General features: G+C 53.5%; 11 protein-coding genes across 11 annotated transcripts; 2 read left to right on the top strand and 9 right to left on the bottom strand.

The window, feature by feature from the left end:
* Positions 1-577: 577 nt before the first annotated feature.
* J4E79_010965 (uncharacterized protein) lies at positions 578-1,152 on the bottom strand (the record flags this gene model as incomplete). The annotated part of the gene is made up of 2 exons (XM_049359796.1): positions 578-902; positions 953-1,152. 2 exons carry the CDS (start codon positions 1,150-1,152, stop codon positions 578-580), a joined length of 525 nt encoding a protein of 174 aa, XP_049205721.1.
* Positions 1,153-2,782: 1,630 nt separating this feature from the next.
* On the bottom strand, positions 2,783-4,605 carry J4E79_010964 (uncharacterized protein; the record flags this gene model as incomplete). Its single annotated transcript, XM_049359795.1, has 2 exons — positions 2,783-3,999; positions 4,047-4,605. 2 exons carry the CDS (start codon positions 4,603-4,605, stop codon positions 2,783-2,785), a joined length of 1,776 nt encoding a protein of 591 aa, XP_049205720.1.
* Positions 4,606-4,903: 298 nt separating this feature from the next.
* CFT1 (mRNA cleavage and polyadenylation factor subunit) lies at positions 4,904-9,361 on the top strand (the record flags this gene model as incomplete). The annotated part of the gene is made up of 5 exons (XM_049359794.1): positions 4,904-6,893; positions 6,947-7,389; positions 7,440-8,522; positions 8,578-8,725; positions 8,793-9,361. The coding sequence occupies 5 exons, from the start codon at positions 4,904-4,906 to the stop codon at positions 9,359-9,361; spliced, it is 4,233 nt and encodes a 1,410-aa protein (XP_049205719.1).
* A 622-nt stretch (positions 9,362-9,983) lies between these two features.
* On the bottom strand, positions 9,984-11,322 carry J4E79_010962 (uncharacterized protein; the record flags this gene model as incomplete). Its single annotated transcript, XM_049359793.1, has 2 exons — positions 9,984-11,231; positions 11,287-11,322. 2 exons carry the CDS (start codon positions 11,320-11,322, stop codon positions 9,984-9,986), a joined length of 1,284 nt encoding a protein of 427 aa, XP_049205718.1.
* A 1,155-nt stretch (positions 11,323-12,477) lies between these two features.
* J4E79_010961 (uncharacterized protein) lies at positions 12,478-13,084 on the bottom strand (the record flags this gene model as incomplete). Its single annotated transcript, XM_049359792.1, has 2 exons — positions 12,478-12,964; positions 13,014-13,084. The coding sequence occupies 2 exons, from the start codon at positions 13,082-13,084 to the stop codon at positions 12,478-12,480; spliced, it is 558 nt and encodes a 185-aa protein (XP_049205717.1).
* A 476-nt stretch (positions 13,085-13,560) lies between these two features.
* Positions 13,561-14,124, bottom strand: J4E79_010960 (uncharacterized protein; the record flags this gene model as incomplete). The annotated part of the gene is made up of 2 exons (XM_049359791.1): positions 13,561-13,966; positions 14,024-14,124. 2 exons carry the CDS (start codon positions 14,122-14,124, stop codon positions 13,561-13,563), a joined length of 507 nt encoding a protein of 168 aa, XP_049205716.1.
* A 310-nt stretch (positions 14,125-14,434) lies between these two features.
* Positions 14,435-14,991, bottom strand: J4E79_010959 (uncharacterized protein; the record flags this gene model as incomplete). The annotated part of the gene is made up of 2 exons (XM_049359790.1): positions 14,435-14,831; positions 14,888-14,991. 2 exons carry the CDS (start codon positions 14,989-14,991, stop codon positions 14,435-14,437), a joined length of 501 nt encoding a protein of 166 aa, XP_049205715.1.
* A 264-nt stretch (positions 14,992-15,255) lies between these two features.
* J4E79_010958 (uncharacterized protein) lies at positions 15,256-19,235 on the bottom strand (the record flags this gene model as incomplete). The annotated part of the gene is made up of 8 exons (XM_049359789.1): positions 15,256-15,661; positions 15,718-15,783; positions 16,983-17,397; positions 18,047-18,195; positions 18,248-18,319; positions 18,369-18,446; positions 18,782-19,102; positions 19,153-19,235. 8 exons carry the CDS (start codon positions 19,233-19,235, stop codon positions 15,256-15,258), a joined length of 1,590 nt encoding a protein of 529 aa, XP_049205714.1.
* A 399-nt stretch (positions 19,236-19,634) lies between these two features.
* Positions 19,635-20,198, bottom strand: J4E79_010957 (uncharacterized protein; the record flags this gene model as incomplete). Its single annotated transcript, XM_049359788.1, has 2 exons — positions 19,635-19,727; positions 19,797-20,198. The coding sequence occupies 2 exons, from the start codon at positions 20,196-20,198 to the stop codon at positions 19,635-19,637; spliced, it is 495 nt and encodes a 164-aa protein (XP_049205713.1).
* A 160-nt stretch (positions 20,199-20,358) lies between these two features.
* Positions 20,359-21,652, bottom strand: HEM12 (Uroporphyrinogen decarboxylase in heme biosynthesis; the record flags this gene model as incomplete). The annotated part of the gene is made up of 5 exons (XM_049359787.1): positions 20,359-20,432; positions 20,486-20,876; positions 20,924-21,459; positions 21,506-21,547; positions 21,598-21,652. 5 exons carry the CDS (start codon positions 21,650-21,652, stop codon positions 20,359-20,361), a joined length of 1,098 nt encoding a protein of 365 aa, XP_049205712.1.
* A 489-nt stretch (positions 21,653-22,141) lies between these two features.
* Positions 22,142-25,089, top strand: J4E79_010955 (uncharacterized protein; the record flags this gene model as incomplete). Its single annotated transcript, XM_049359786.1, has 5 exons — positions 22,142-22,210; positions 22,246-22,344; positions 22,391-23,228; positions 23,278-24,927; positions 24,983-25,089. 5 exons carry the CDS (start codon positions 22,142-22,144, stop codon positions 25,087-25,089), a joined length of 2,763 nt encoding a protein of 920 aa, XP_049205711.1.
* Positions 25,090-25,820: the final 731 nt, after the last annotated feature.

Genomic DNA, 25,820 nt, shown 5'->3' with positions numbered 1-25,820 from the left:
AAATCTGAGCCGGCCGTCATAAGAGCCGCAGCTTCCACATCCGATAACCGCTTGCAAGCAGGTGACGTCACTAGATACAATCACATTACGACTCCAGGGACAGTACCGACCTACATGAAATGCGAAAGCTGTATCGTACTCACCACTGCCGTCAGAGTAAGATCACGCAATTGTGCTAAGTGGGAAGACGAACTCGTACTATGGTACTCCGCCCCTAGCTTTGGATATGTATGCAGGTGAAACAGGAAGCAAGGGGATGAATGGTACTGATGGCCTTCGAGCTATTGCAGCAACCGAGAAGGTACAGCTACGATGCCCAGGTGATAATGAGGTACGTTGATGAAGAAGACGATCCTCAAGACGTTACCTTAGCCCTCAATTAGGTATCAGATGGCCCCATCGACGAGACATCGAAATGTCTTCGCTCGGTTGGAGTCATGTTGCCGGCAGAGATAGAAAGCTCTTCCAACTTGGCGACCCAGTATGCAGCTGTCCTGGTACGCACCTAAATTTCCTCTAATGCGAACGAATTTTGGCGGAACTTTAGGTGAACAATCACATCAATTTGCCTCGACGACTATCCCTCTAGATACCTCTTCAGCGCCCAGAGCCCTTGAAATCCCTCTCCGGCGGCCGACAGAAAGTCGAACGTACCAAGCGCATAGGGTAAGAGAGCCATCTCAGTATGAACCTGGCGGCAGACGAGAGGAATCCTATCTAGTTTCGACTCAGAGGAGAGCTGATCGCTGTCTAACACGGAACATAGGGGCAGGTAGAAGTATGTTGTGCCAGGCTTGTGGTCGATATAGTGCATGGTCTTAGTATAGACATAGGCGAAGATGGTGTTCCTGATTTCGGCGGGAAGACGGAGCAGAGGTGAGTTGACGGCGTTGGAAATGCTGCTACAACACATTGTTAGTTACGTATGCATTCGTCAAAATGGAAAACTTACATTTGGTCGCGCGTACACGGACTGCAAGGAACATCTTGAGGGTCTTGAGCAAGGCCTTGAGGAACGTGCTGAAATGAATAAGCCTGGCCAGGAAAAGCTTCGTCTAGAACTGCACCCGAATCCTGAAGTTCCTTGAGCCGTTCCTTCTTGATTGGCAGGGAGGTAGGCAGAGACTTTAAGCCGCGCTTGGACTTGGCCATGATGACTTGCGCTTGGTGGTTCGATTGGAAGACAAGAGGATTGTGAGTGGCAGAAGAGTAGCGGAAGTGCCCAGGTGTCGAAGAGTTACTCAGCTGTTTGTAGGAAGTGGCGTCATGGCGCTAACCAATCGAGGTGACGGTGAGTTCCACATTGGGCCGCCATCATAACAGCGCCGTTATCGTAACCTGAGCATTGCACAACTTCTGTAAATGCGAGACGTCACTCATAAGTAATTCGCGGGTCATGAGAAACCAAATGGATGTTATAGTGTAGCAGTGTTGGTAAGACCTATGTTGTCCTCTTTCAATGACGAACTACCTCGATACTACAACCGATCTTCCATGCGCTATACCAGGGATACATGGTCCAGATCGCCATAACTATAGATGAAAGGTTCGCAAGGAGAATAACCATGCCCAAGATGTCCAGCCCACCACAGCCCAGTCTGAGTTACATTCCCCCAGGGCCAGATAGACCTAGCCCTCACCCTACCCAGTGCCATAATCTGAGCCCTCGTTCTATTCTCCATGAAGTCATCAACGTCCCACTCAAGAGGGCCAAATTCATCGATGGATGCAGAAGATTGCGTCGCGTGCCCTGGATCCCCAACGAAGTCGAATAGTGCCAGCTTATACGGTAGTAGAGCTGTCTCTTGATAGATTTGACGGCAGACGAGAAGTATGCGCATTGTTTTTCCGTTGTAATAACGGCTGCTGGTATATCGGTCAAGAGATCTGCTGCTGGTAGGGAGAAAGTCGAAGTTGCTGTATATTGCGCCGTGGAAGACATGATAATAGACCATATTCCTGATCTCAGCGGGCAGACGAAGAAAGGGTGACTGCGCAGTGTTACGCTTGGTGCTAGCATCTATCATTAGTTACAAGCCAGATTATGGGATAGAAAAACCTTACATCTTGTCGAAGTGGGCATGATAGCGTGCGAGCTTCTTCTCCTTCTTCTTCCTCAACGCCTTGAGACGAGCCCTACGGCGAGCCTTGTGGAGCATCTCGAACCCGAAAGACGTTCGGAACATGACGGCGTGGACTTGGGAGGCGACGATCGAGGTGGTTGTGAAGTGTATCAGTCGAGAGTGCTCCAAAGGGTAGAAGAGGATTGGAGGATTGGAGGAAGGAAGGGAGATATGGGGAAGTAATACCATAGTTTATATATTAAAAGGGTGAGCACTACATGCTGGGTATTCGAGGTGACCAGGACTTCTAACTCATGCTTGTCGATGCAGAGCTGTGGTCACCTCGGCTTCCAATGTATGCCAGCCAGTTCGAGACGCGGTCACCTCGCCTTCCGCATTCGACAGAAACGTTCTGCTCACTGAGTATTCGAAGTGACCGCGACTCCTAACCCAGCCGAAGGTTTTGGCATGCACAGACAATCGATCACAGACGAGCTCTTGATACGGAATTGAACATGTATTTGCAAACTTGCTAAACGCCAAAATGAGGTATCGTACGAACTAAAGAGACAAAACAACTAGAAAATGCAGACAACTTGAACCGAAAAAAAAAGACCAAAAGACATATATACCATCCCTCGCACATACCATATCAAATTATCCCCCATCCTGAACAAAACAATTTACAACCACTTTTGAGACATCACAGCACTCTTCACCTATTGAATCCTTTCATCCCTGTCCGTCGCACCATAGCCCGCAGGCTTTCTGGCACGACCCGTAACATCACTCCACGCAGCACCAAACCTACGTCCAGTGCTAGCCAAGAGACCCTCCTCTTCCTCCTCCTCAAGATCACGATCAATCTGCTCCTGGTCCAGACTAGGCGCTTTGAACAGCGTAGTCAAGAAGACGATGAGGTAAACACCCAGGAAGGCGAATTGGGCCCAGAAGAGGACGACGCCGAAGAAGGGGAAGTTGATGGTGACGCGGTTGATGAAGGTGCTGAGAACAGAAGGTGTGCAAACTTGCTGCGCAGCAGGGTTGGTGGCGAGTTCGCTGCAAGGCTTGATGAGGTCTTTGTGCTCGGTGCAGTCGGGTTGTTCGTCTAGGCTGTTGGTCTTCATGTCGCAGTAGGTTTGCGGGCCCCAGGTAGCGTATTGGGGTGCGACGACCATGGCGACAGAGTAGTTGATCGCGAGGGTGATAAGCGTAAGCAAAACAGTAGCCATGAGGAGTGCCTGAGGCGAAGTATGTCCCTTGCGGATCTTGAAGATGGTGATCCAGAGGAAGCGGATGCCAGCAGTCGCGATACCGACGACTGAGGCCGAGAAGAAGAAGAGGACGAGGAGAAGGAACATAACATAGTCGATGGGGAAGACCTTGGCGGACTTGACGAGGATGTAGTTCAGCGGCTGGAAGATGTTGATGTGGCCGAGGATGTAGCCGCAGTGGGCGCCGCAGATGGAGTTCTTGGCCTTGTCGATGCCGGTGATGAGCATGCTGGCGAAGATGACGAGGGCGAAGACCATGAGGATGAGGCCGCCGATGAGCTTCAGCGGGCGGAAGAAGGCTTCGGTCTTGATCCAGGCCTTGACGATCCAATGGCGGTCCTCGCCGCTTGACTCGGCAGCGAGGCGCTCGCGACGGATGAGGGTGCGCTCTTCGCGGACAAGGGCTTCCAGTTCGCGCCTGTCTCTGCTGTCCAGTCCGCCCTCGCTGCCTTCGTTACGACCTTCAAGCTGTCGCTGGCGCTCGCGGTTGTTCTCTAGCTGGGATGCGGTGTTTGCGGCGAGGGTGGGAGCTGAAACGGATGGCGCGGACTTGATCATGGCGACGGGGAGGAGAGCCATTCCAGCACCGGTGTAGAGCACGAAGAGGACCGTTCCGACGGTGATGAGGAAGCCGAGGCCGAAGGATAGAGCGCGTTCGCCATCTGCTGGAGTTAGTCAATGTCATCAAACAGTGGAAGTTGCTGCTTACGGTTCTCCGAGAGAAGATGCTTGAAGTAGTCGAGATCAAGACGCTTGTCATCCTTGGCCTGCTTCGCAAAGGGCACGAAGAAGCCGACGAGGAAGATTGCGACTACAAAGATGAGGAAGCCGAGAGTCCACTTGAGAGCACCAGCAATGCGCTGGCCAGCAGTCTGTTCGCCATGCTCGGCCGCGTCCTCATCGTATTCCTCGTACCAGAAGTAGGTGAACGGAATGACGAGAAGGCAGAGAAGCGCATCGAGCGAGTAGAGCGTGTAGTAGACGATGCGCAGAGTGTAGACAATGCTGTCGACCTTCTCCGGTGTCGCCCAATCTTTCTTGCGGCCTAAGCTGGATCTCGAGGTAGACGAGACGAGGGCGACGTCAACGGGAATGAGGAGGACGGTTGCGAGCAGGGCGAGGGTGGTGAAGATGCAGACAATGGTAACGGCCGCGGCGCGATCGCGCGGCTTCTGGTAGACATAGACGAACGTGGACGCGATGAGAAAGAGGATTCCCACGGCGACGGCGTAGGCGACCCAGATGAGAGAGGTCTGTATCAGCGCCATGTTGATACCCGTTGACAGCAGTTGCTATCGCTGGAGGAGAGAAGAGGGGATTCCAGGTAGAAGCCGTCGCTGTTTAGAATGACGTCTAGCGGCCAGAACCCTGCTTCGATCCTGCCCAGAACAGCTAGCGTGGGTCGCAGCTTCCCGGGCTGGAGCTCCAACACAACACGCTAGACAGAATCGCGCATGAGCTCTTTTGACGCGACCTCGGTCAACACCACGAATTCGCGCTGAGCTATCCCGCCCCACCCACGCACGACTGCCATGAGAAGTGTGGCAGCGACCTTCGACCACCACCATGCAGTGCTACACTGAGATAGCCCCGCCCACCGCCGTCAGCCATGCCATCAGCCTGCCCTTCGTGCACTCTAGGTCAAACAACCTAGTCGTCGCAAAGAACTCGCTGCTCCAGATCTTCGAGCTCAAGGCGACCACCACCGAAGTCACTCCGGGCGGAGGAAACGAGTCGGAGAATGCCGCGGCCAACCTCGACACAGAGGCGGCCGACGTGCCGTTGCAGCGCACCGAGAGCACGGCCAAGCTGGTGCTGGTGGGCGAGTTCCCCCTCGCCGGCACCGTCATATCGCTGGCGCGCGTGAAAGCGCTCAACACAAAGTCAAAGGGCGAGGCGCTGCTGGTGGCGTTTCGGGATGCAAAGCTCAGTTTGGTGGAGTGGGACCCGGAGACGTACAACCTCCATACAATATCAATACACTACTATGAGAACCCAGACTTGCCCGGCATTGCCCCTTGGTCCGCTGATCTCAAAGACACGTACAACTTCTTGACGGCAGACCCCAGCAGCAGATGCGCCGCCCTCAAGTTTGGCACCCACAACCTCGCCATTCTGCCCTTTCGCCAGCGTGATCTCGTCGAAGATGACTATGATTCCGATGCTGAGGCTCCCAAGGAGACCAAGGCCGAGCAGGCGGATGGCGAGCACAAGACGCTGTATTCCTCCTCCTTCGTCCTCCCACTCACCAACCTCGACCCTACCCTCACACACCCCGTCCACCTCGCCTTTCTGCACGAGTACCGCGAGCCCACCTTTGGCATAGTCGCTGCCTCGCGGGCCACTGCCCCGTCGTTACTCGCCCACCGCAAAGACATCCTCACCTACTCCGTCTTCACCCTCGATCTCGAACAAAAGGCCTCCACTACCCTCCTCTCAGTCACCGGACTGCCCTACGACATCACGAGGGTAGTGCCGCTACCCTCTCCCATTGGCGGTGCTCTGTTAGTAGGAGGAAACGAGATTATACATGTCGACCAGGGAGGAAAGACGAATGGCGTGGCCGTCAACGAGTTTGCCAAGGCTTGTACATCGTTCCCGCTCAGCGATCAGTCAGATCTGGCCCTCCAATTGGAAGGATGCCAAGTCGAGCTGTTATCGCAGGACACGGGTGATGTGATGATCGTGCTCAACAGCGGGCGCATCCTCATCCTTACCTTCACCCTCGACGGTCGGACTGTATCCGGAATGACTATTCAGACCGTCTCGGAAGACCATGGCGGTCAAGTCCTCAAAGCTGCCGCTTCATGCACGAGTAATCTGGGCAGAGGGCGGCTGTTTGTTGGGAGCGAGGACGGCGAATCAGTAATGCTAGGCTGGACTGGTTCATCCACTCAACTGCGACGCAAGCAGACGAATGCTGATTCGGATGGCGACGAGGACATGTCTGATGAGGAGGATATGGATGATATGGAGGACGATCTCTACAACGATACAGCCCCGGCTGTCCAGAAGATTACCGCAGCCGTGTCCGAGCCCACTGCGCCCGGCACCTACACTTTCAGGATACACGACGTCTTGCCAAGCATAGCGCCAATCAAGACTGCTGTCCTCCACCCTGGAAAGGTCACGGATTCTTTGAATAAGGGCGAGATCATGCTGTCCACGGGTAGAGGATCGGCTGGAGCCATCGCCGCTCTTGACCGCGAACTTCACCCTGTCAGTATCGCGACAAAAGAGCTTCCCTCAGCACATGGCGTCTGGGCCGTGCATGCTCGAAGGCAAGCCCCGGGAGATGTGACTGCTGCGTTCGGCGAAGACACTGAAGCTAACATGGCTACTGATGTGGACTATGACCAGTACCTGGTTGTCTCCAAAACCATTGACGACGGCACTGAAACTACTGTGGTGTACGAGGTCAACGGCAACGAGCTGACTGAAACCGACAAGGGCGATTTCGAGCGTGAAGAAGGCTCAACTCTCTTTGTGGGTGTGCTGGCCGCCGGCACAAAAGTTGTGCAGGTCATGCGGACAGAGGTCAGGACGTACGATTCGGGTAAGCTAAAACATCCACATCATCCGCCTTCTCTGACTAACATCTGTGACTAGAACTTAATATGGACCAAATCCTACCCATGGAAGACGAAGAGAACGGAAACGAGATCAACGTCATCAACGCCAGTTTCGCAGATCCATACCTACTCATCTTGCGCGAGGACTCTAGTGTCAAGATCTTCAAGGCTACCGGTGACGGCGAACTTGAAGATGTTGAAGCGACTGGGCTGACGGGGACAACATGGCTTTCGGCGAGTCTGTTCAAGTCATCCAGCTTCACGGAAGTCTTTGCGTTCCTCCTGACACCAGAAGGTGGTCTTCGCGTGTTTGCCATGTCTGACATGGAGAAGCCGTGTTACGTTGCTGAGGCGTTGAGTTTCTTACCGCCGGTACTAGCAATGGATTATGTTCCTAAGCGGAGCGCCATTAAAGCTACCATCACCGAGATTCTAGCCGCGGACTTGGGAGACGCGACTACAAAGTCGCCTCATCTGATCGTAAGATACTATGTCAGACTCACATTACCCAAGCGACTAACGATATTTAGATCCGCACTTCCAGCGATAACCTCGTCATCTACAAGGCGTTCCATTCTCCATCACGATCTGCTTCGGAACTCTGGACTCAAAACCTGCGATGGGTCAAGCTTTCCCAACAGCACATACCGAGATATATCGAAGATGCAGGTTCCGAAGACCAAGGGTTCGAGAGTACACTGCTAGCGGTGAGCGATATCTGCGGCTACAGTACCGTCTTCCAGCGAGGCACAACCCCAGCTTTCATCTTCAAAGAGTCATCAAGCGCACCACGCGTGATCGGTCTAAGCGGCAAGCCTGTCAAAGGTCTCACATCGTTTCACACATCGAATTGCCAGCGCGGGTTCGCATACCTCGATTCCACTGACACGCTACGTATCTCCCAACTTCCGCCTCAAACACACTACGGCCACCTCGGATGGGCAACGCGACGCATGCCAATGGATGCGGAGGTGCACACCCTTGCCTACCACCCGGCTGGGTTATACGTTGTTGGAACGGGCCAGTTCGAAGAGTACCAACTGGATCCCAGTGAGACGTACCACTATGAGCTACCCAAGGAGGACATGAGCTTCAAGCCCAAGATTGAGCGTGGCGTCCTGAAACTACTAGACGAGAAGTCCTGGACCATCATCGACACCCATGTTCTGGATCCCCAGGAAGTCATTCTCTGCATTGAAACACTCAACCTCGAAGTCAGCGAAGTAACACACCAACGCAAAGACCTCATCGCAGTCGGCACTTCGATCGTGCATGGCGAAGACCTCGCAACTAAGGGTTGCATCCGTATCTTCGAAGTCATCACCGTAGTGCCCGAACCCGATCGTCCGGAGACCAACAAGCGCCTTAAGCTCATCGTCAAGGATGAGGTCAAGGGCGCGGTATCCGCCATCTCAGGGCTAGGAACACAAGGCTTCATGATCATGGCCCAGGGACAGAAGTGCATGGTCCGAGGTCTCAAGGAAGACGGCACCTTGCTTCCCGTTGCGTTTATGGATATGCAATGCTACGTCAGCGACTTGAAGAACTTGCCTGGAACGGGTATGCTGGCTATGGCTGATGCATACCGGGGTGTCTGGTTCACGGGGTACACAGTAAGTTTTCCTGCGACGGAAGCGATGGAGCCATCCGATGCTAACACCACAGCAGGAAGAGCCCTACAAGATGTCTCTCTTCTCCCGCTCAAAGCACAACTTAGAAACCATCGCAGTGGATTTCCTGCCTTTTGACCAACAACTCCACCTCATCGTCGCAGACGCAGATATGAATCTGCAAGTCCTGCAATTCGATCCAGATAGTACGTCTCCCATCCTCACCCCTACCCTTACACATCCAAACAGTCAACTAACACATCCACCTCACAGACCCCAAATCCGAAGCCGGCTCCCGCCTCCTCCACAAATCCACCTTCCACACCGGCCACTTCCCCACCTCCCTCCACCTCGTCCAATCCCACCTATCCCTCCCTTCAACCACGGATACTTTCGCGCCTAACGCCGATCCCACCGCCGACGAAGACGACATGGACACCACAACCCCCTCCCCACCATCCCCACCCCAACCTCTCCACCAAATCCTGCACACAACACAATCCGGCACGCTCGCCCTGCTCACCCCTCTAACAGAAGACTCCTATCGTCGGTTATCTAATTTGACGGCTTACCTCGCCAACACGCTCGATTCGCCGTGCAGTTTGAACCCAAGGGCGTTCAGGATGGGCAGCGAGGCGACGGGTGATGGCGGGTGGGATGCAGGGACTGGAGCGAGGGGTGTGCTTGATGGGAATCTTTTGATGAGGTGGGGGGAACTTGGGGAGAGGGGGAGGAGAGAAGGGCTGGGTAAGTATGGCGAGGGTGAGGAGGGGAGTTGGTTGTTTTGGGGGGAGAGAGAGGTTCTGGGGGGGTGGGGGGTTTTTGGGGGACGGGGACGGTAGAGGTGTTAGAACGACAGGCAGATGGGTGAGTTGAGCAGTGGAGGAAGGGCTAGTAAGACAGTATAGACTAGGCAAGAATGTGAGAAGAGATGTTGAAGAAAGAAGCGTCTCTATCAGCAACATGTTACTAATCCAATTGTAATCGTGCCCTCGCCAAGATTCTGCGTGTGCAGGGGTGACAAACCTTACTTCATCGCTACATGTCATAATGAGCGATGCAAGATTACAAAACATCAATCACATAGTTACAAACCCCTCATGGACAGTTATCACAGAACCATCGCATTATCGTCTCACTACTAAACCCACAGTTTACCAAGAAATGCCATTGTCGTGGCTCTCCCCTGTCTAAGAGAACGCCGGCAACAAGCAACAAAGCTATAATGATGCCTTTGCTTACAGAAAGTAAAGAAGGAAAAACACAAACTCTCTTTGGTATCGCAGAAGCCTCATCTCTCAAAGGCTAGCAGTTGTCGAAAACCTCCAATGCAGAAAGAAACTCCTCTCACGCCCCCCATCTCCCTTCCTTCTACACCCTCATACTTCGTTCCTTTGCATTCATGCATCGTAAAATCATGCTAACTCCATCTCCATCTACTCCAGCACAGAAGCTACACACCTCTTACTGAGACGCACACTGCACGCGCTCAGCCCCCGGATGCATATCATCATCCTCATCCTCCATACCGCCCATACCCCTCGCGCGCTGGCCCTCACCGCCCGCATCAACATCCTCAAGCGTAAAGTCCTCCGTCATAGCATCAGCCGGCGGCATAGACTCCGGTACCTTACGCGGCGGCAGCACAGACTCCAGCGCGCGAATCTGTTCGGGGGACATGGGCCCGCCGTCCTCGTTGTTACCGAGGCGCTCCGGGAACTTGACGTCGAACTGGATGTACAAGTTGCCAAAGTCGTGGTGGCGGTACGACGGCATGCCCTGGCCGCGGATGACCTTGACTTCGCCGGGGGAGATGCACTCGCCGGGGATGATGTCGACGGTTAACCAGCGCTCGTCGAGGTGCTCGATGTGGATCTGGCCGCCGGCCAGCGCGGTCAGGAGATCGATTTCGGCGTGGTAGAAGAGGTCGTCGTCTTTGCGTTGGAAGCGCGCGTGTGGTTTCTGCTCGATTTCAAACACTACGTCGCCGGGTTCTACGCCGGGGAGTTGGTCGCCCTCGCCTCGGAACTCGATCTTGTGGCCGGACTTGACGCCGCGGTCGACGTGGACGTGGAGGACCTTGCGCTCGATTATCGTCTTCTTGCCGTTGCACTGCTTGCAGCGGTCCTTGTCGCGGATGATTTCGCCTTCGCCCTGGCAGTCTGGGCACACGGTTTGGAAGCGCTGGATCATGGGTCCCATTTGGCGCATCATGTGCTTCATGCCGCGGCCGTCGCAGCCAGCGCACTTCTTGACGGCACCGTCTTTGCCACCCGCGCCGTGGCACTTGGGGCAGATGACGGATTTCTGTAGGGCGAGCTTGGAGACCTTGCCGCGGTAGACATCCTCGAGCGACACCTTGTGGACGTGCGAGATTGTGCGCGCCTTCTTGGGTCCTTGTTCGCGTCCGCCGCCCATGCCGCCGCCAAACATGCCGCCGAAGGGACCGCCGCCGCCGCCGAAGAACTGTGCGAATAGGTCCTCGGCTGCCATGCCGCCACCGCCGCCCATGCCGCCTTGCTCGAGTCCTTCCTCGCCATATTGGTCGTATATTTGGCGCTTCTGAGGGTCTGAGAGAACTTCGTATGCGTGGGAGAGGTCCTTGAACTTGTCGGCGGCCTCGGGGTTGTGGGCGTTCTTATCGGGATGCCACTTGAGCGCTCCCTTCTTGTACGCCGTCTTTAGTTGTGACTCGGCGCAGTCTGGCGCTACCTGTGGGTTGTTAGTCTTCCGACGTTCAGCTATTCGTGAAGATGGGTGTGCTTACCCCCAGGATATCGTAGAACTTTGTGTCTTTGACCATGATCGCGGTTCGTGGTTGTCGTGTGGAAACGTCGAAGAGGGGCTAGCGGGGTCGTAAAAGTCGGGTTGAGGGGCAATATAGAAAGGTCTCTGGGTGATCTGTGGAAAGCGCGAGTCGCGGTGTTGGGGAGATCTTAAATCAAGTCAGCGTCAAGTCTCGGGGGGCCAGAAGTCGCAGTAGTCGCCCGGTTGCAGCTCAGCCTTGCAGGTGAAAGAAGGCGCGGGTAACTCGTCGAAGTGCTGACACAATGAGCAAAAAGGCGCTTACCTAAAGTCGCCGCGGGGTTCTTCGCGGTCGAGAAGTAAAGAGAACGGGTATCTGACTCGGAGGCAAGGTGCGTGTTCACAGTGTATATTGGGTGCGTGGAAGGGCGAACGCTTGTCGACTTAAAAGTAGTAACCGGGATGTTGCAAATGCACCGGCTGCGCCGAGCGAGAGAAGATTCCAAACAATTCCATGCCCTTCCACGCTGCCTCATCAGCCCAAGATTGCCTGAATCCGCTCGTCTGCCTGCCCAAACTACGCTGCAGGCTCCACTCAATCGAATGGCGCTCAAAAATCCGATATTCACTCCCTCAATGTCTGCATATGGCGTGAGAACATGCGTTTGCCATTGCGCATTGCTTGGGAAGCTTCGATGAAGGTACGCTATGACCGCTTTTGGCCGAGCCAATCAGCGGAGGGGCGATCAGGCAGGGCTCTTATCGCCGAAGATTGGCGAAGGTCCGGGTGCCGGAAGGGGTCCCTTCTTTTGCCTTGCGCCATCGCGCAGCTTCGCCTCAGCCACATGGAGAATTTGTGCAATAGTAGGGCCGAGATGGTGCCTCAGGCTCAACGTCAAGGCAGCAGGCGGGCATAACCGTCTCTTCGCAGCAACAACAGGTATCGGAGACGTTGTTCAGGCTGGTGAGGGCAATGCATTGTTGTCTTGGCTTGATCAAGGAAGTGTAAGTAATGCACAGCGTAGATACTTCGGACATTTGGAGGTCACGATGAACAACTCCAACTGTATCGAAATTCTCTAACCTTGCTACGTAACGGATTCGAAAGAAACGACTCTCGGAGTAGGCGGTCCCCATCATCAGGATAGATTGAGGAAGCCACGGCCGGCCATCGCAGAGGCGATGACAGGCCTACACCCTACCTCTCATCGTATTAATCGTCATCCTCAACCTCGCTCCCATCTTCACTCTCACTATCACGCATACGCATACGGAGTTCCTCGTCGTAGTCATACTTGCAAAGAAACTTCAGCCAATCGAGACCAGAGCGGCACCACTCGTCGTCATCATCAGCGTACATCCACCACACCTCCTTCATCAGCGCAATCTGCTTCTCAGTCCGCCGGTCGAGCATGAAGTAAAGGTCATAACAGAGATTGCCGCTGACCTTGAACCTGTTGAGCTTGTAAGGTAGCAAGGCGACTTCCGCGTAAATCTGGCGGCAGACGAAGAGCAGAGGTTCCGCTTGAGGTTCCGCCTGGTGGTCAGGCCACCGGTTCCGGTCTGCTGCCTTGGTTCCGTACACGGCGTCGTTGAAGTCCATTATTATATCCCCATGGCTCATAGCGAGGATGTAGGTTATGTTTCGGAGTTCCGCAGGTAGTAGGAGTAGAGGTGAGGTCGTCGCATTACGCTCGAAGCTATGACAGTCAGTCGTGGTGGCTTCATCTCAGGTAGACACTGGCTTACATCTCATCCGAACGATGACTTTGGTGCGCGATCTTGGTTTCGGCTTCTGGCTGCATTGTGAAGACAGACATGCTGGAGCTGTCGCTTGTGTGCGGGTAGCTGGTAGGGTGGTGTGTAGGAGTCTGGCGTGGATTTCAAGAATCGGCTACTGAACAGCGAGTGTGATGTATGAGCCTAGGTGTAGTGTGCAAGCGCGTTTGTAGTAGTGGTGGGTGGATGTATGTAGTAGGCGACTGTATGTATTACCTGGTGGTGGCTACGAGGTGATTGTAGAAGGGAAGGGGCATTGGAACAAGAACGCTGGGATATAATTGACTAATCAGTACGCTAGTCGCAAATAGTGCGTGAAGGTAACGCAGCCGTCTTTTGGATTTCTTCTGCACTATTTGATTTGTTACAGACAACTTGGAAAACTCCGTAGTAGAGAGAAGCGCACTGTGTGAAAATGCCCCCGGATGAAGAGACTGTCGTGTCCGCCTCCTGCAGTGACGATGTCATACTGACCACACACCTCGCATCTATCGTCGCTACCATGTACTCCCGCCCTTCAAGTCTCCTTCTCCAGCATTTTCTTGAGAAACGCCATCCATTTAGCAGCAGATGCTACGTGCACTTGATGGCCGTGATTAGTGAGCTTGCACACCACTTTGACCATGAGATCAACTTGATCTGGCGTTCGCTGTTTCAGAAAGTCGCCGAGATCGGCATAGCGATCGAAAGTAATGGAGAAAACGTTAAGTTTGTAGGGTAATATGGCGACCTCTAGGTGAATCTGGCGGCAGACGAAGAGCAGAGGTTCACTATGGCGTGGCTCAGATGCGCTGATGCGTGTCCACCTATTGTATTTTTGGTGTAGGTTGATGGTTTCATGATACATGGCGTACTCGAAGATCATGTTTCGCAGTTCTGCCGGGAGGAGGAGGAGAGGTGAAGTTGTTGCGTTGACGTAGGTGCTTCAACGAAGGTTGCGTTAGTATTGGTCAAGGCACGCCCTTCAAAAGTTAACTCACATCGCATTGAGCTCCTCTTCGCTCTTGGGCTCCTCTGGTCGCGCTTCGGCAGAGGTCATACTTGGGCTATTATCTTTTTGTTGCTCCTTGAGAAGCGACATGCTGAGCTTGGGATTGGTATCAGGTAGCTGACGGAGGCGGAGGGGTGAGTGTAGAAGGGAAGGAAGGGCGGGGAAGAGAGGTATATACAATTGCTCGTCAGCGCGCTAGTCGACTAGCACGAGGGACAGGTAAAAATCACGGTGAGAGATGGAAGCTGGTTCCCCTCTCACTACACCGCTTCGTCATAGAAGTCAGGTTGGAAAAGAGCATTCCTGTGCGACGGCATTGATGACTAAAGAGACATGTTTCGTGGGATCAATGAGCTCACAACATGATATCCACGCTTCAAGAATGCGACTCAGCTGTTCCCTAGAACAGATGCCTGATTTCCAACCATTCCGTCGCAGACCTCTCCTGTTCAGTAGACCCAAGCTTCCACCGCACCCTAGTCATGACACCAATCTGAGCCGGTGTTCGAGCCTCGAGAAATGAGTACAGTTCGAGGGAGCCGATCTTCGTATAAATAGGGCCGAGGTATGATAAGAAAGGCTTGGTGACGATGAATCTGTTGAGAGCGTACGGCAGCAGCGCAGTCTCGGCGTGGATTTGACGGCAGACTCGGACCAGGTTGATTGGCTGTTTAACGTTGGTGACAACTCCATCGAGTACCCAGAAGTCATGCTGGGTGAGAGCTAACGAAGATATCATGTCGCGAATCTCCCCTGGAAGGCGTAGAAGCGGGGACGTTGTTGTGTTGAGATACGTGCTGCAAGCAGAGTGTGTTAGTATCCGTCGAAGTGATCAGTTCAGGGGTGAACTTACATCTTGTTCAGCCGTTCTCCCTCTTGTATGGCCTCGCCTTTCAAGTTCTCCGCAAGCTCTTTGGTTGCGCGCTTCCTGTTCACCTCCTTCCTGGAGGAGTACATGGTGGCGTACTTTGGTTGCATCTCGGAAATGAACGCGCTGGGGAGTCGGGGTTGGGATGTCAGCAGATAACTAACGGATGTACGGAGGTAAGTGTTGAAGCGAAGGAAAGCCTGTGATGAGGGGTATAATTGAGACTAATCAGCGCGCTAGTCGGCGATCTCGAAAGAACAGGTGAAGGCGAGAATCGAGAGCTGTCCTATGGCTGCCATATTAATTCGTGGTCTCGAATTCATGTCCTCATGTCTCATCCAAATCTCCGCGCTTCAATCTTGAAGTAGCACTAGCTCCAACCATTCCGTCGCGGGTCGCACCCCCGTCGTTGACTCCATTTCCCTCCGCACTCTCGCCATAGCGCCAATCTGTGCCGATGTCCTGAGTTCGAGGAAGTCCCTGACCCCAGAAATGTTCCCGCAAATCACAAAGACATTGAGCTCGTATGGAAGTAGCGCGGTCTCGTGTTGAATTTGGCGACAAGCATAGAGGAGACTGATGTTAATAGGGTTGGCCCAGTTGCGATGCTTCCAGCAGCTTCTACGCCTGTCACTGTCTACGAGCCTGGGGATGACGTTCAGCTTGATGTCGCCGTGACTGAGTGCGTAGGCGAAGATCATGTTGCGGATCTCTGCGGGGAGACGAAGAAGCGGAGAGGCGGTAGCATTGTGTTGAGTACTGCAGTCATGTATTAGTACCCATTCCCGAGAGCGTTATCTCATCTTGCGACCTACATCTGAGCGCGCGCTTCTTCTGGCTGCTGTTCGAGATCCATGTCGGAGTCAGCGTCGGTGGTGGCGCTGCGGAAACAGTTCACCAAAGGTAATGGATGAGCAGGGAGGAATCAAGATGGCAGAGATGTATTGTTGCGGTTAGTGCGTAGGTCGTACGAGGCAAGTGCATTTGGCCAAGATACTCTGCATCATAACATTAGTGTCGACCAATCGGGTTTCAAGCGACTCCATGGGTATTCATTAGGGCATTATTAGAATAACAGAGGAAGGATCGATCGCTTTCGTAAGCGCGACCAATTCGCAGTCAGCCATTCATTCCATCCCTCCCTCAACCCCCTTTACCACTGATAATCCCTCCATTCCTCCGCCGACGTGTAGTGCTCCCGGCCCATGTAATTATTCCGCACGTTCTTCATCACCGCCCTCTGTGCCGCTGTCCTCTTCTCAATAAATCTCCTCGCATTCTGTGGACGTACGGTCAAACAATAGATGCAAAATGCATTTAGTGCGTATGGAAGAAGTGCAGTCTCTGCGTGTATCTGCCGACACACGTAGATAAGACCGAGCGGACTCCAGGGTCTCATCGGACAACCAGTGTAGCTAGTGAGTTCTCCGCGCTCAGGGCTGTAGTGAATAGTGATCTCGGAACAAGTGAGAGCGAGCGCAAAGATCTGGTTGCGGAGCTCGGCAGGAAGACGCAGAAGCGGTGATCTGGCGTTTCGCTGGGTGCTGAAGGAATGTGTCAGTGTAATTCATCCTCTTCCGTGATCGCAGGTAGCTCACATCCGATCGCGATTTCTCTCATATCGCTCATCTGACGCCAACATGTCGATTAGAACGTTCCAGTCCATTGCCGTGAAGTTGGCCAACGGGTGCTTGAAGTTCAGAGTTGTGGAAAAGAAGAGGAATGGGCCAATATAAGTATCCATAAGGGTCCAGATGTCTGGTCATCGCGCTACCGAAGGTGACTACGAAGCTAGTCCCATTTCGGTTGTACCCGCGAGAAGGCGCGACCACTGCACCTTGCCAAACCACCACCTCAAGGTAACAGAAACATACTCGTGTCCTCACATTCCATACTCTCAAGGACGCAACATCTCGGCCGTGGCAACCAGCGCTCCATCCATACTTTCGCAGACCCCATATATACCGTATGTTTGCCTCCAAACTCGTCAACGGACCATACTTTCTCCATGACCTCCCTCTGGATTGCGGTCAATTTCTCGACGAAGTGCATTGGATCATGCCAATAGTACCGCTCATACCCTTCTCTTATCCTCTCCCAGGGCCTGTTCAATTCAATCACCCATGTATTGACTTTGTACGGAAGCAGTGCGGTCTCGGCGTGGATTTGGCGACACACGAACAGGAGGTTGACGGGCCGCTTGAGGTGGTTGAGACGCTTGGAATTGCGGACTGGGCGCTTTTTCAGCTTGAAGGAACAAGACCTCGCCGAGAAGCTGATGGGGTTGTAGAAGATGTTGCAGAATTGTTTGTAGTGGTAGCGATATTCGAAGCCTTGGTGTTCAGCTCGTTTAATCTTCCAACGATGAGAGCGCTCTGGAAAGATTATCGGGATGTAACCGTGATTGAGGGCGAGAGAGAAGATGTGGTTGCGGATCTCGGGGGGAAGACGGAGGAGTGGGGATGAGGTGGCGTTGCGCTTGGTGCTAGCGAGACCTGTTAGCTGGCAGTGTTGAATTGGAGAAGGCTTTGACGAACATGTCGTCTCGACGTTCATTCGGGCGGTTCGTCGTCCCACACTTGGTGCGCTGCGTTTTCGAGGTCGACATACTGGAGTCGGACTCTGATTTGGCGAGCTGAAGGGCGAATATTTGAGATCAGGGGAGGAGTATGAGGCAATGGAAGTAAAACCAGAATAGAGTATATACTGTTTGGGTCAGTGCGCTAGGTACGAAGTGACAAGAAGTGAAGGAACTTGAGTAGCATTACTCGACACAAACAAAAGGACCGCTCATTGACATGCAAGCTCGCGATTATTTGGAAATACCCAGAGCCTCTGCTGTGCCCTAGATGGCTCTTAAGACTTAGGATGCCTCGTAGCTGGGAGGACATAATTACAAATCTCCAATTCAGCCATCACGTCACTCTAACCCAGCCTGACACATGGCCATCCATTCAGCCGCCGAGAACACCAGCTTCCTACCGCTATTATACGGATATTCGCGTGGCACTGCTAGCATAGCCGCTCTTTGCGCAGGCGTTCGGCACTTCAGAAACTTGTACAAGGAGATTGTGTGGATCTTTATACATGAAAATGTGTTCAGTGAGTAGGGGAGAAGGGAAGTCTCCACATAAGTCTGCCGACAAACGTAGAGAAGGTTGACCGAGTTCTTGTTCTTGAGCCAGGCGCCGTAGTTCCACTTGATATCTCCCTGAGTGAGGGCAAGGGCAAAAATGTTGTTGCGGAGTTCAGCGGGGAGGCGAAGGAGAGGGGAGTCTGCGTTGCGCTTGGAACTGTCGTCTTCTGTCAGTCACCGTTACTTGGTCTTATTCGCGACGAACTCACATTTCGTCCCGGGCGGCGGCTGGATGAGACGCGATCGCAAGCTCGGTACTGCGGTCGGGAGTGATATCGACGCTGTCACGTGTCAGTTCTCATGATCTCGTGACGTTGACGATTGACTTACATGTCGTTGAAGATCGGGTTGGCGTGAGGCGCAGGATCAGACTTAGCGCCCTCGGAGTGCTTCTCTGGACTCGGCATGCTGTAATCGTGGCTAGTCTTCTGGTCACTTGAGCGGCTGCGTACGTTGGAGATAAAACGAAAGAGTGATGGAGGGGAGTTGAAACTGTGGATATTCACACTACATCTGTGCGCCAAGCATAACGCCAGGGGGAGGCAACTACGACCCCTTTACTTCCATGAGAGACTTCCAAGCACCGCACTTTCTCCCCAGGAAAACCCCGCTAAGATCCAGGTTTCCAGTCAAGCCAATAGACGGCGGACGGATCCCCTCGCGTACTTAAGCATGATACCCATTCAGTCGCAGACATACGCCTATAGAAGAGCCATCTGCGCTCCCAACGCGTCTTGACGTACTTCCATCTCCTAATTACATCCCGCATGAGCTCTATCTGAGTAGCAGTCCGTCGCTTGAGGAACGCGACTAGGCTGACGGGACTGTCTCGGCAGATCTCGAAGCTGTTCAGCTTGTACGGCAGGTATGCCGTTTCGGAATAGATCTGACGACAAACGTAGAGAAGGCTGAGTAGATTCTTGTCACGCGACTTGACCACGTAACCAGATGAGTCTGGGGGATCGAGAACGAATCTCTCGTGGTAGAGGGCGTAGGCGAAGATCGAGTTTCGTAGCTCGGGAGGCAGGCGGAGGAGGGGCGAGGCGGCTGCATTGCGCTCGGAGCTTCAGGCTGTGTGTTAATTCTGCCAATCGTATCCTGCAATGTAACTTACATGTGCGTTCGCGTCAGCGGCCTTTGACATAAAGGATTCATGCTTTTCTCTAACCACTCCTTCCGTTGTGCGCGAGTCGCCATTCCGGTGGAATTCGCTTGGCTGCAGCGTTAGTTGACACAGATTGAGAGCTCAACTGGAGGTAATAAGGGTGAGTGATTAGCGTGATTATACCCGTAACGTACATCACGCCAGGCAGCGAGTGGAGACTCCTCAAAAGGGCTCCTTCGAGCCAAGCGGGAAATTACCCTTGAGGTCTACATGGCTCTAGCAATGAGCTGAGATGTATTGATCACGTAGTGAGGAGGGCATCGATGTCCAAGTTGTGAGTGGCTGGAGTTCCGAAAGTAAGGTGTGAAGGTATACAGTAACTCCTGGCATTTCCTACATCCATCGAAATCACACCGAAGTTACTTAGGCTCACTCATCGTAGCTTCATCGGATCGATTTCCAACCCTTGGAGTAGCGCAACCTCAGGTTGCCTACCAAGCCGGCTCAAGCTCACTGGCAATCTTCTCCATCCACACCGTCGCCGCCCGCACTTCTTCATGGTCCATCTGCACCTTGTCCATCACCTGCATTTGAGCCTGAGTTCGCCTACACAAGAAATTTTCGAGAGCCAATAAGGGTATCAAGCCCCGAACACTGAACGTGTTGAGCTTGTATGGGAGGAGAGCAGTTTCCGCGTAGATCTGTCGGCAGGTGAATAGCAGACCGAAGCGCTTACGGATCGGGTCTTTCCTCAACCTGCGCTCCAGACAAGTCGTTCCGAGGTGGGGAGAGACTGTCCCGTGATCGAGTGCGTAGGCGAAGATAACGTTCCTAAGCTCGGGTGGGAGGCGGAGAAGTGGTGACTCGATGATGGCGTGCGGAGCGCCGTTGACCTCGGACTGCTCACTAATTCTCCGTGTCAGTAGGGGAGGCCCAAATGCGATGTACGGCTCTACTGACGTCTTGGGGCTGGATATCGGCCACATCTCTGGATTGGTCGCGTTGTACGGATGGGTGATTTTGGAGAAGATGTGCAATGGTTTGTTGATAGTCATGGGTAGGACTCGGCGGGGGGAGGATAAGGCAAGCGATCTAGGTCAGTGCGCAACACGTGACGGCGGTCAAATGAGAGTGGTCACAATCATCAGAGACTGGGAGTGCTTCGAAAGCTCGTTCGGCTGGGTTATATAGCTATGTCAAACCCTCAATATGACCTTAGGCTTTCGTTAATCTGTGGATCTCTTCAAAGTAAAACTTTAGGTCGTCTGGCTTAACGAATGGTGTGATACCTGCGAGCTGTTAGGACAATGCGACGTCTTACGTAATCCATGGCTTGACTTACCGTGTCCAAGGTTGGCGATCCATCCCTGCTTGCCGCCACCAAACCCAGCGACCATCTCCTCCACCACCTTCGTGATGGACTCCTTTGTACCGTACAAAACACCCGGGTCGGCATTACCTTGAAGCACCTTATCCTTTGCCTGCGCAATCTTGTATGCCTCCGCCGGCGCATGCAGCCAATCGAGGCCGATGGTGTTGTACTTGGTGTCGCAAAGATCCGACAAGGCGTACCATGCGCCTTTCGCGAAGACGGTCATGGGAACGGGCTCGAGGCCCTTGGACTGGAGGCGCGCGGGCAGGTTGTCGGCAATGTAGTTGAGGTAAGGTAGAGCAAAGGTCTTGAAGGAGGTTGGCGATAGCTCTCCCGCCCAGGAATCGAAGACTTGGATCATCTGGGATAGTCAGCATCGGACCGATGTGTTTTGACAATGCCACGTACCTGTGCACCAGCCTGAACTTGAAGAGCCAGGTACTCCACGCAAAGCTCGGCAATCTTCTGCAGCAGCGCTTTGCTCTCCTCGGGGTACTTGTAGATCCAAGTCTTGGTCTGGATGAACATCTTGCTGCCACCGCCTTCGACCATGTAGCACAGCAATGTCCAGGGCGCGCCACAGAAGCCAATCAGCGGCACTCTTCCTGCCAGCTTTTGCCTAGTCATGGTGATGGCCTTGTAAACATAGTCCAACGATTCGGCAACATCCACCTTCCTCTCAAGAACCTCCTTGTACTGCTTGTCCTCTGGAGTTTGCAGCGGCTCGGGGAAATGCGGACCTTTCTTGTCTACCATTATGACCTCCATGCCCATTGCTTGCGGAATAACGAGGATGTCGGAGAAGATGATGGCGGCATCGATGAGGCCTTCGTAGCGCTCGATGGGCTGGAGGGTGAGAGTGGAGGCGATTTCGGGGCTGCGGCAGCATTCAAAGAAGTCGTTCTTGCCTTTCGCCTCGTGGTATTCCGGCAGGTAACGTCCGGCTATATGCTGTCAGCATTGATGAGGTTTCCTCACGATCTATCTTACCTTGGCGCATCACCCATATCGGTGGGCGCTCGACCTTTTCGCCTGTTGAATGTCAATACGCTGTACGTTGCTGACCGATTAAGGCTCTTGACCTCGTGCTGTGCGCAGAATGAGGTCATTCTTCATGGGCTCGAATTGGGGTGCCATCTTGTTGTGGATGGTGTAAATGTCGGACGTCAATGACATCGGCGTCGTAACTTTGTTCAAGCTCCGGATACCCCGCGCGTGCAGATTGGGCGCTAACCGCATCGAGACGCGTTCCTGCATCTCTACCACCGCGCTATCCCCACATCTCCCTGACGCCAATTCCATCCGAGGATGCTGTCCAGACATGCCAGATGTCTGACGCGACATCACCTGGCGTGCCGAAAAGCTTCACATCAGCTGAGCCGGAGGGTTTGCAGTACTGCTTCCTTACCCCCACTCTCAAGCTCGACGCGTCCGATCGCGAAACCACGTGCAACACCGTTCGTTGGCCAAGGATGCTTTCCGGTGTCGCAATGTCGTGGTGCAAAGAGGAAATCTGCCGCGACCCTTGACGACCTCCAACAAGGACCTTTGGAGGCCGAGGTACTGCCACCCCAAGATGACGCCGAACCGGAATACCCTCCGCTGCTGCAGCAAGTGCGCAACAACATGCTCAAGTTCAGTCACTGCGTGCTAGTCACACGCGTCGGCGGTTTCTATGAGGCAAGCATGCAGGTCGTGCGACATGTCCAGAGAGCTAATGCAGGCTGCAGCTGTACTTCGAGCATGCTGACGAATTTGCGCCCTTTCTGAATATCAAAAAGTCCAAGAGGAAGGTTTCGAAGGGTAGCAAGAAGCCCGCCGTCTCCATGGTCAGTAGTCCAATTCGGCGACCTGTCATGACACTGACACCGTCAGGCAGGCTTCCCTGCATACCAACTTGACAGGTATCTGAAGATTCTCGTCCAAGACCTCAGCAAACATGTCGCTATTAGCGACGAGTATCTCAATGATGCACCGACAAAGGCGAAGGGAGAACCACAGTACACCAGGCGAGTGTCGCGCATCGTGACACCAGGTACTCTGATCGATGAACATTTCATGGACCCATGGGAGAATAACTATCTCCTCAGCATTTACGTCAATCCCGAAGTACTTACGCAAGAAAAGGCTGTGAAGGAGAGTCCTGGCAGTTCGAGTGTCTCTTCTGTTCTCAACTTACCTCGTACGGAGGTCGGCCTGGCCTGGATTGATCTGTCAAGTGGCGACTTCCTCACCCAGAGCACAGACATCGCGTCCTTGCCGTCTGCGGTAGCCCGTATCAAACCCCGAGAAATTGTACTAGACAGAATCTTTCAAGAGCAGGATCACTCGCGTATCGTTTCGATCATGCAAGAAGACGGACATGTCATCACATTTCAGGAACCCTCAGAAAAGCCGCTCACTATCGACGACTGGATACCGATGTTGGAAGATGTCGTGGAAGACTTCGACACGGCCAACTTCACTCCCGGCGAAGTCGCAGCAGGAGGCTCGTTGTTACATTACGTCAAGCATCAACTGCTAGGTTCACGGACACGACTGCGCGCGCCGGTACGACATCAAGCCGAGGAGTACATGAGCATTGACAAGAACAGTTTGAGAGCGCTAGAGATCCGAAACACAATTCGCGAGGGTACTTACGAAGGAAGCTTGCTACATGCACTCAAGAAGACGGTCACCAAAAGCGGTACCAGGCTGCTTACGGAGCGCTTGTGTAAGTAGAAGCACACCAGTTCATCCGATCCATCGCTAACACATCCGAGCGGCGCCATCGATGTCGTTGTCAACTATCAACGATCGACTTGACCTCGTAGAGGAGACCATACAATATCCGCAGCTCCGTCAGGACATCATCTTGCTCTTGGAGCAAACTTTCGACTCTTTACGATTGGTGACGAAGTTCACGTATGGCCGTGGCGACGCGGATGACCTCATGGAGCTGTCGAAGACCATCCTTGTCACCTCCAGCATAGTGGACGTCCTTCACGAGCACGCAACTTCGAGGAACTCTGTTCCAGTCGACACAGCTCCAGCCACATCGGATACCCGAAGACGACAGTGCATTTCGATGTTAGAGCGTCGATTTGATCTAGCGCAACCGCTTGAACTCGCAAAGCGCATACAGCATGCGATCGACGAAGACGGTCTCTCCGAGTACCACCGCATGGAGAACGAAGAGGCGGAAGAGATGTCCGATTTGGCCCAGGATGTGATCGGTCGCGAGGCTGGAGAAGAAGATCTGAAGAGCTTACCGAAGCGCGTTCAGCCGAAACTTACCATGATCACTGGGAGCTTCAAGAGTGCGACCGATGGACGGGAAGATGTTCATATCATGAAGCGCAATGCCAGTACGACACTTGAACGCCTTCACAAGAGCTTGGACAAGATGACAGAAGCAAAGGCAAGCCTGGAACAAGAGATGCGTCAAAAGATGGGTACAGAAAGCTTGGTGTTGAAGTGGACTCCGAACCTCGCGCACATTGCTCACGTGAAGGGCAAGGACGCAGCTCGCGCTACTACCTTTTATCCAAGAAGCTTGAGTAGCAGCAAGTCTACCCGCTCGTTTCAGATCCCGGAGTGGACTTCACTGGGCGCGCAAATGGACGAGACACGATTCCGGATCCGAACAGAAGAACAACGTGTTCTCGGTGAGCTGCGCGAAGGTGTCGTCCAGAACCTTGTGAAACTTAGACGTAACGCCGCTGTGCTCGATGAGCTTGATGTCGCATGCGCCTTTGCTACACTCGCGATGGAGAAAGATCTCATCAGACCCATACTGAGTGCAGAGCCATCGCATAACATCGTCGGTGGTCGGCATCCTGTCGTCGAAGCCGGCCTCAGCGAACAAGGCCGCAGGTTCGCCCCCAACGACTGCCAACTCGGTGACAATGAGCGCATTTGGCTCATCACCGGTCCAAACATGGCTGGCAAAAGTACATACCTCCGCCAGAATGCGCTCATCTCCATCCTAGCGCAGACTGGATCTTTCGTTCCAGCGGAGTACGCGGAGATCGGGCTAGTCGACAAGATCTTTAGTCGCGTCGGCTCAGCAGACAACTTGTACCAAGATCAATCCACCTTTATGGTTGAGATGTTGGAGACGGCTCAAATACTCAAAGAGGCTACACCGCGCTCTTTCGTCATTATGGATGAAGTTGGGCGTGGGACGACACCCGAGGATGGTATCGCGGTAGGATACGCCTGCCTCCACCACCTCTACCACGTCAATCAATGTCGAACGCTTTTCGCAACCCACTTCCACGCGCTCACGGACATGACAAAGGACTTTGCGAAGTTGGGCTGCTACTGCAACGATGTCCTTGAAGAGCCAGACGGCAAGTTCTCATACGTGCATCGGTTGAGGAAGGGTGTTAATCGCGAGAGCCATGCGTTGAAGGTCGCGAGAGTTGCTGGTAAGTCGTGCGCTTCGGAAGTGCAGTTTCGGCGATAGTCGCTTACGATATACAGGTCTCCCTGAAGATGCCGTCGCGATCGCAGCGAGGGTACTAAAAGAACTCAAGGGACGGACGAGCGATGCTGGGGTAGCTTCCACAGCGGCCCAGCGACTACATTAGCTCAAGATGTAGATAGATGCAACATGGCTGGGCGCCCGGGCGCTCACATTGCATGATACCATTCATCGCCATTAGCACTCCTTGTCTTGTAGTCACCAAACGAACATAACATTTGACGTCCTCTCCTGATGCAGTAAGCGTATGCTCCTGACAGACGTACCTACCTTGTGTCGAAAGGTACGAATGTGACGTCATCGACAGGAATAGCAATACCCGGCAAGACAACTATCGATTTGGTGTTACTATGCGCATGCAGACCTGGATGGGGTCTAAACCGTCTTGTCTGTCACGGATTCGTGACACCTCGCTTGTATTAATGACGCAAGGCTTGGAGGCCTGGAATTCAGCGTTGAGGGCCCGTTCCTCTGCAGAATCACCACCAATTCTGGACCGTGGGTATGTTGGACCATCTTAGGTCCCAGGCTTCGAGGATGTTGTCGCAGACATGGCTGATGCTGCCCAGATATAGGGAAACGCCGTCGGATGTAACGATAGCGCGGTAGCCGTTCTTGGTGCGGTACCAGCCAGTGTACTTTCCTAGAGTCGTGCGTGAAAGGATCGGAGGAGGATAGATGTGCATCGTGATGTTGGGTATGCTCGTTGTTGGAAGGAGATGGCGACGTCGAGGAAGAGGACTAACAGACGCGTTGGATATGAACGCTCCAATGTCATGTGGACGAATAGAATTCCGCGCTCATAACCTTGCACACCGGCTTCTCCGTTTGCACCTG

Source organism: Alternaria viburni (genome assembly GCF_023758015.1).
Source record: "Alternaria viburni strain BMP 2772 chromosome Unknown scaffold_35, whole genome shotgun sequence".
NCBI lineage: Eukaryota > Fungi > Ascomycota > Dothideomycetes > Pleosporales > Pleosporaceae > Alternaria > Alternaria viburni.
Note: the sequence above shows the minus strand (reverse complement) of the source record. Positions and strands in the feature narration are given on the sequence as shown.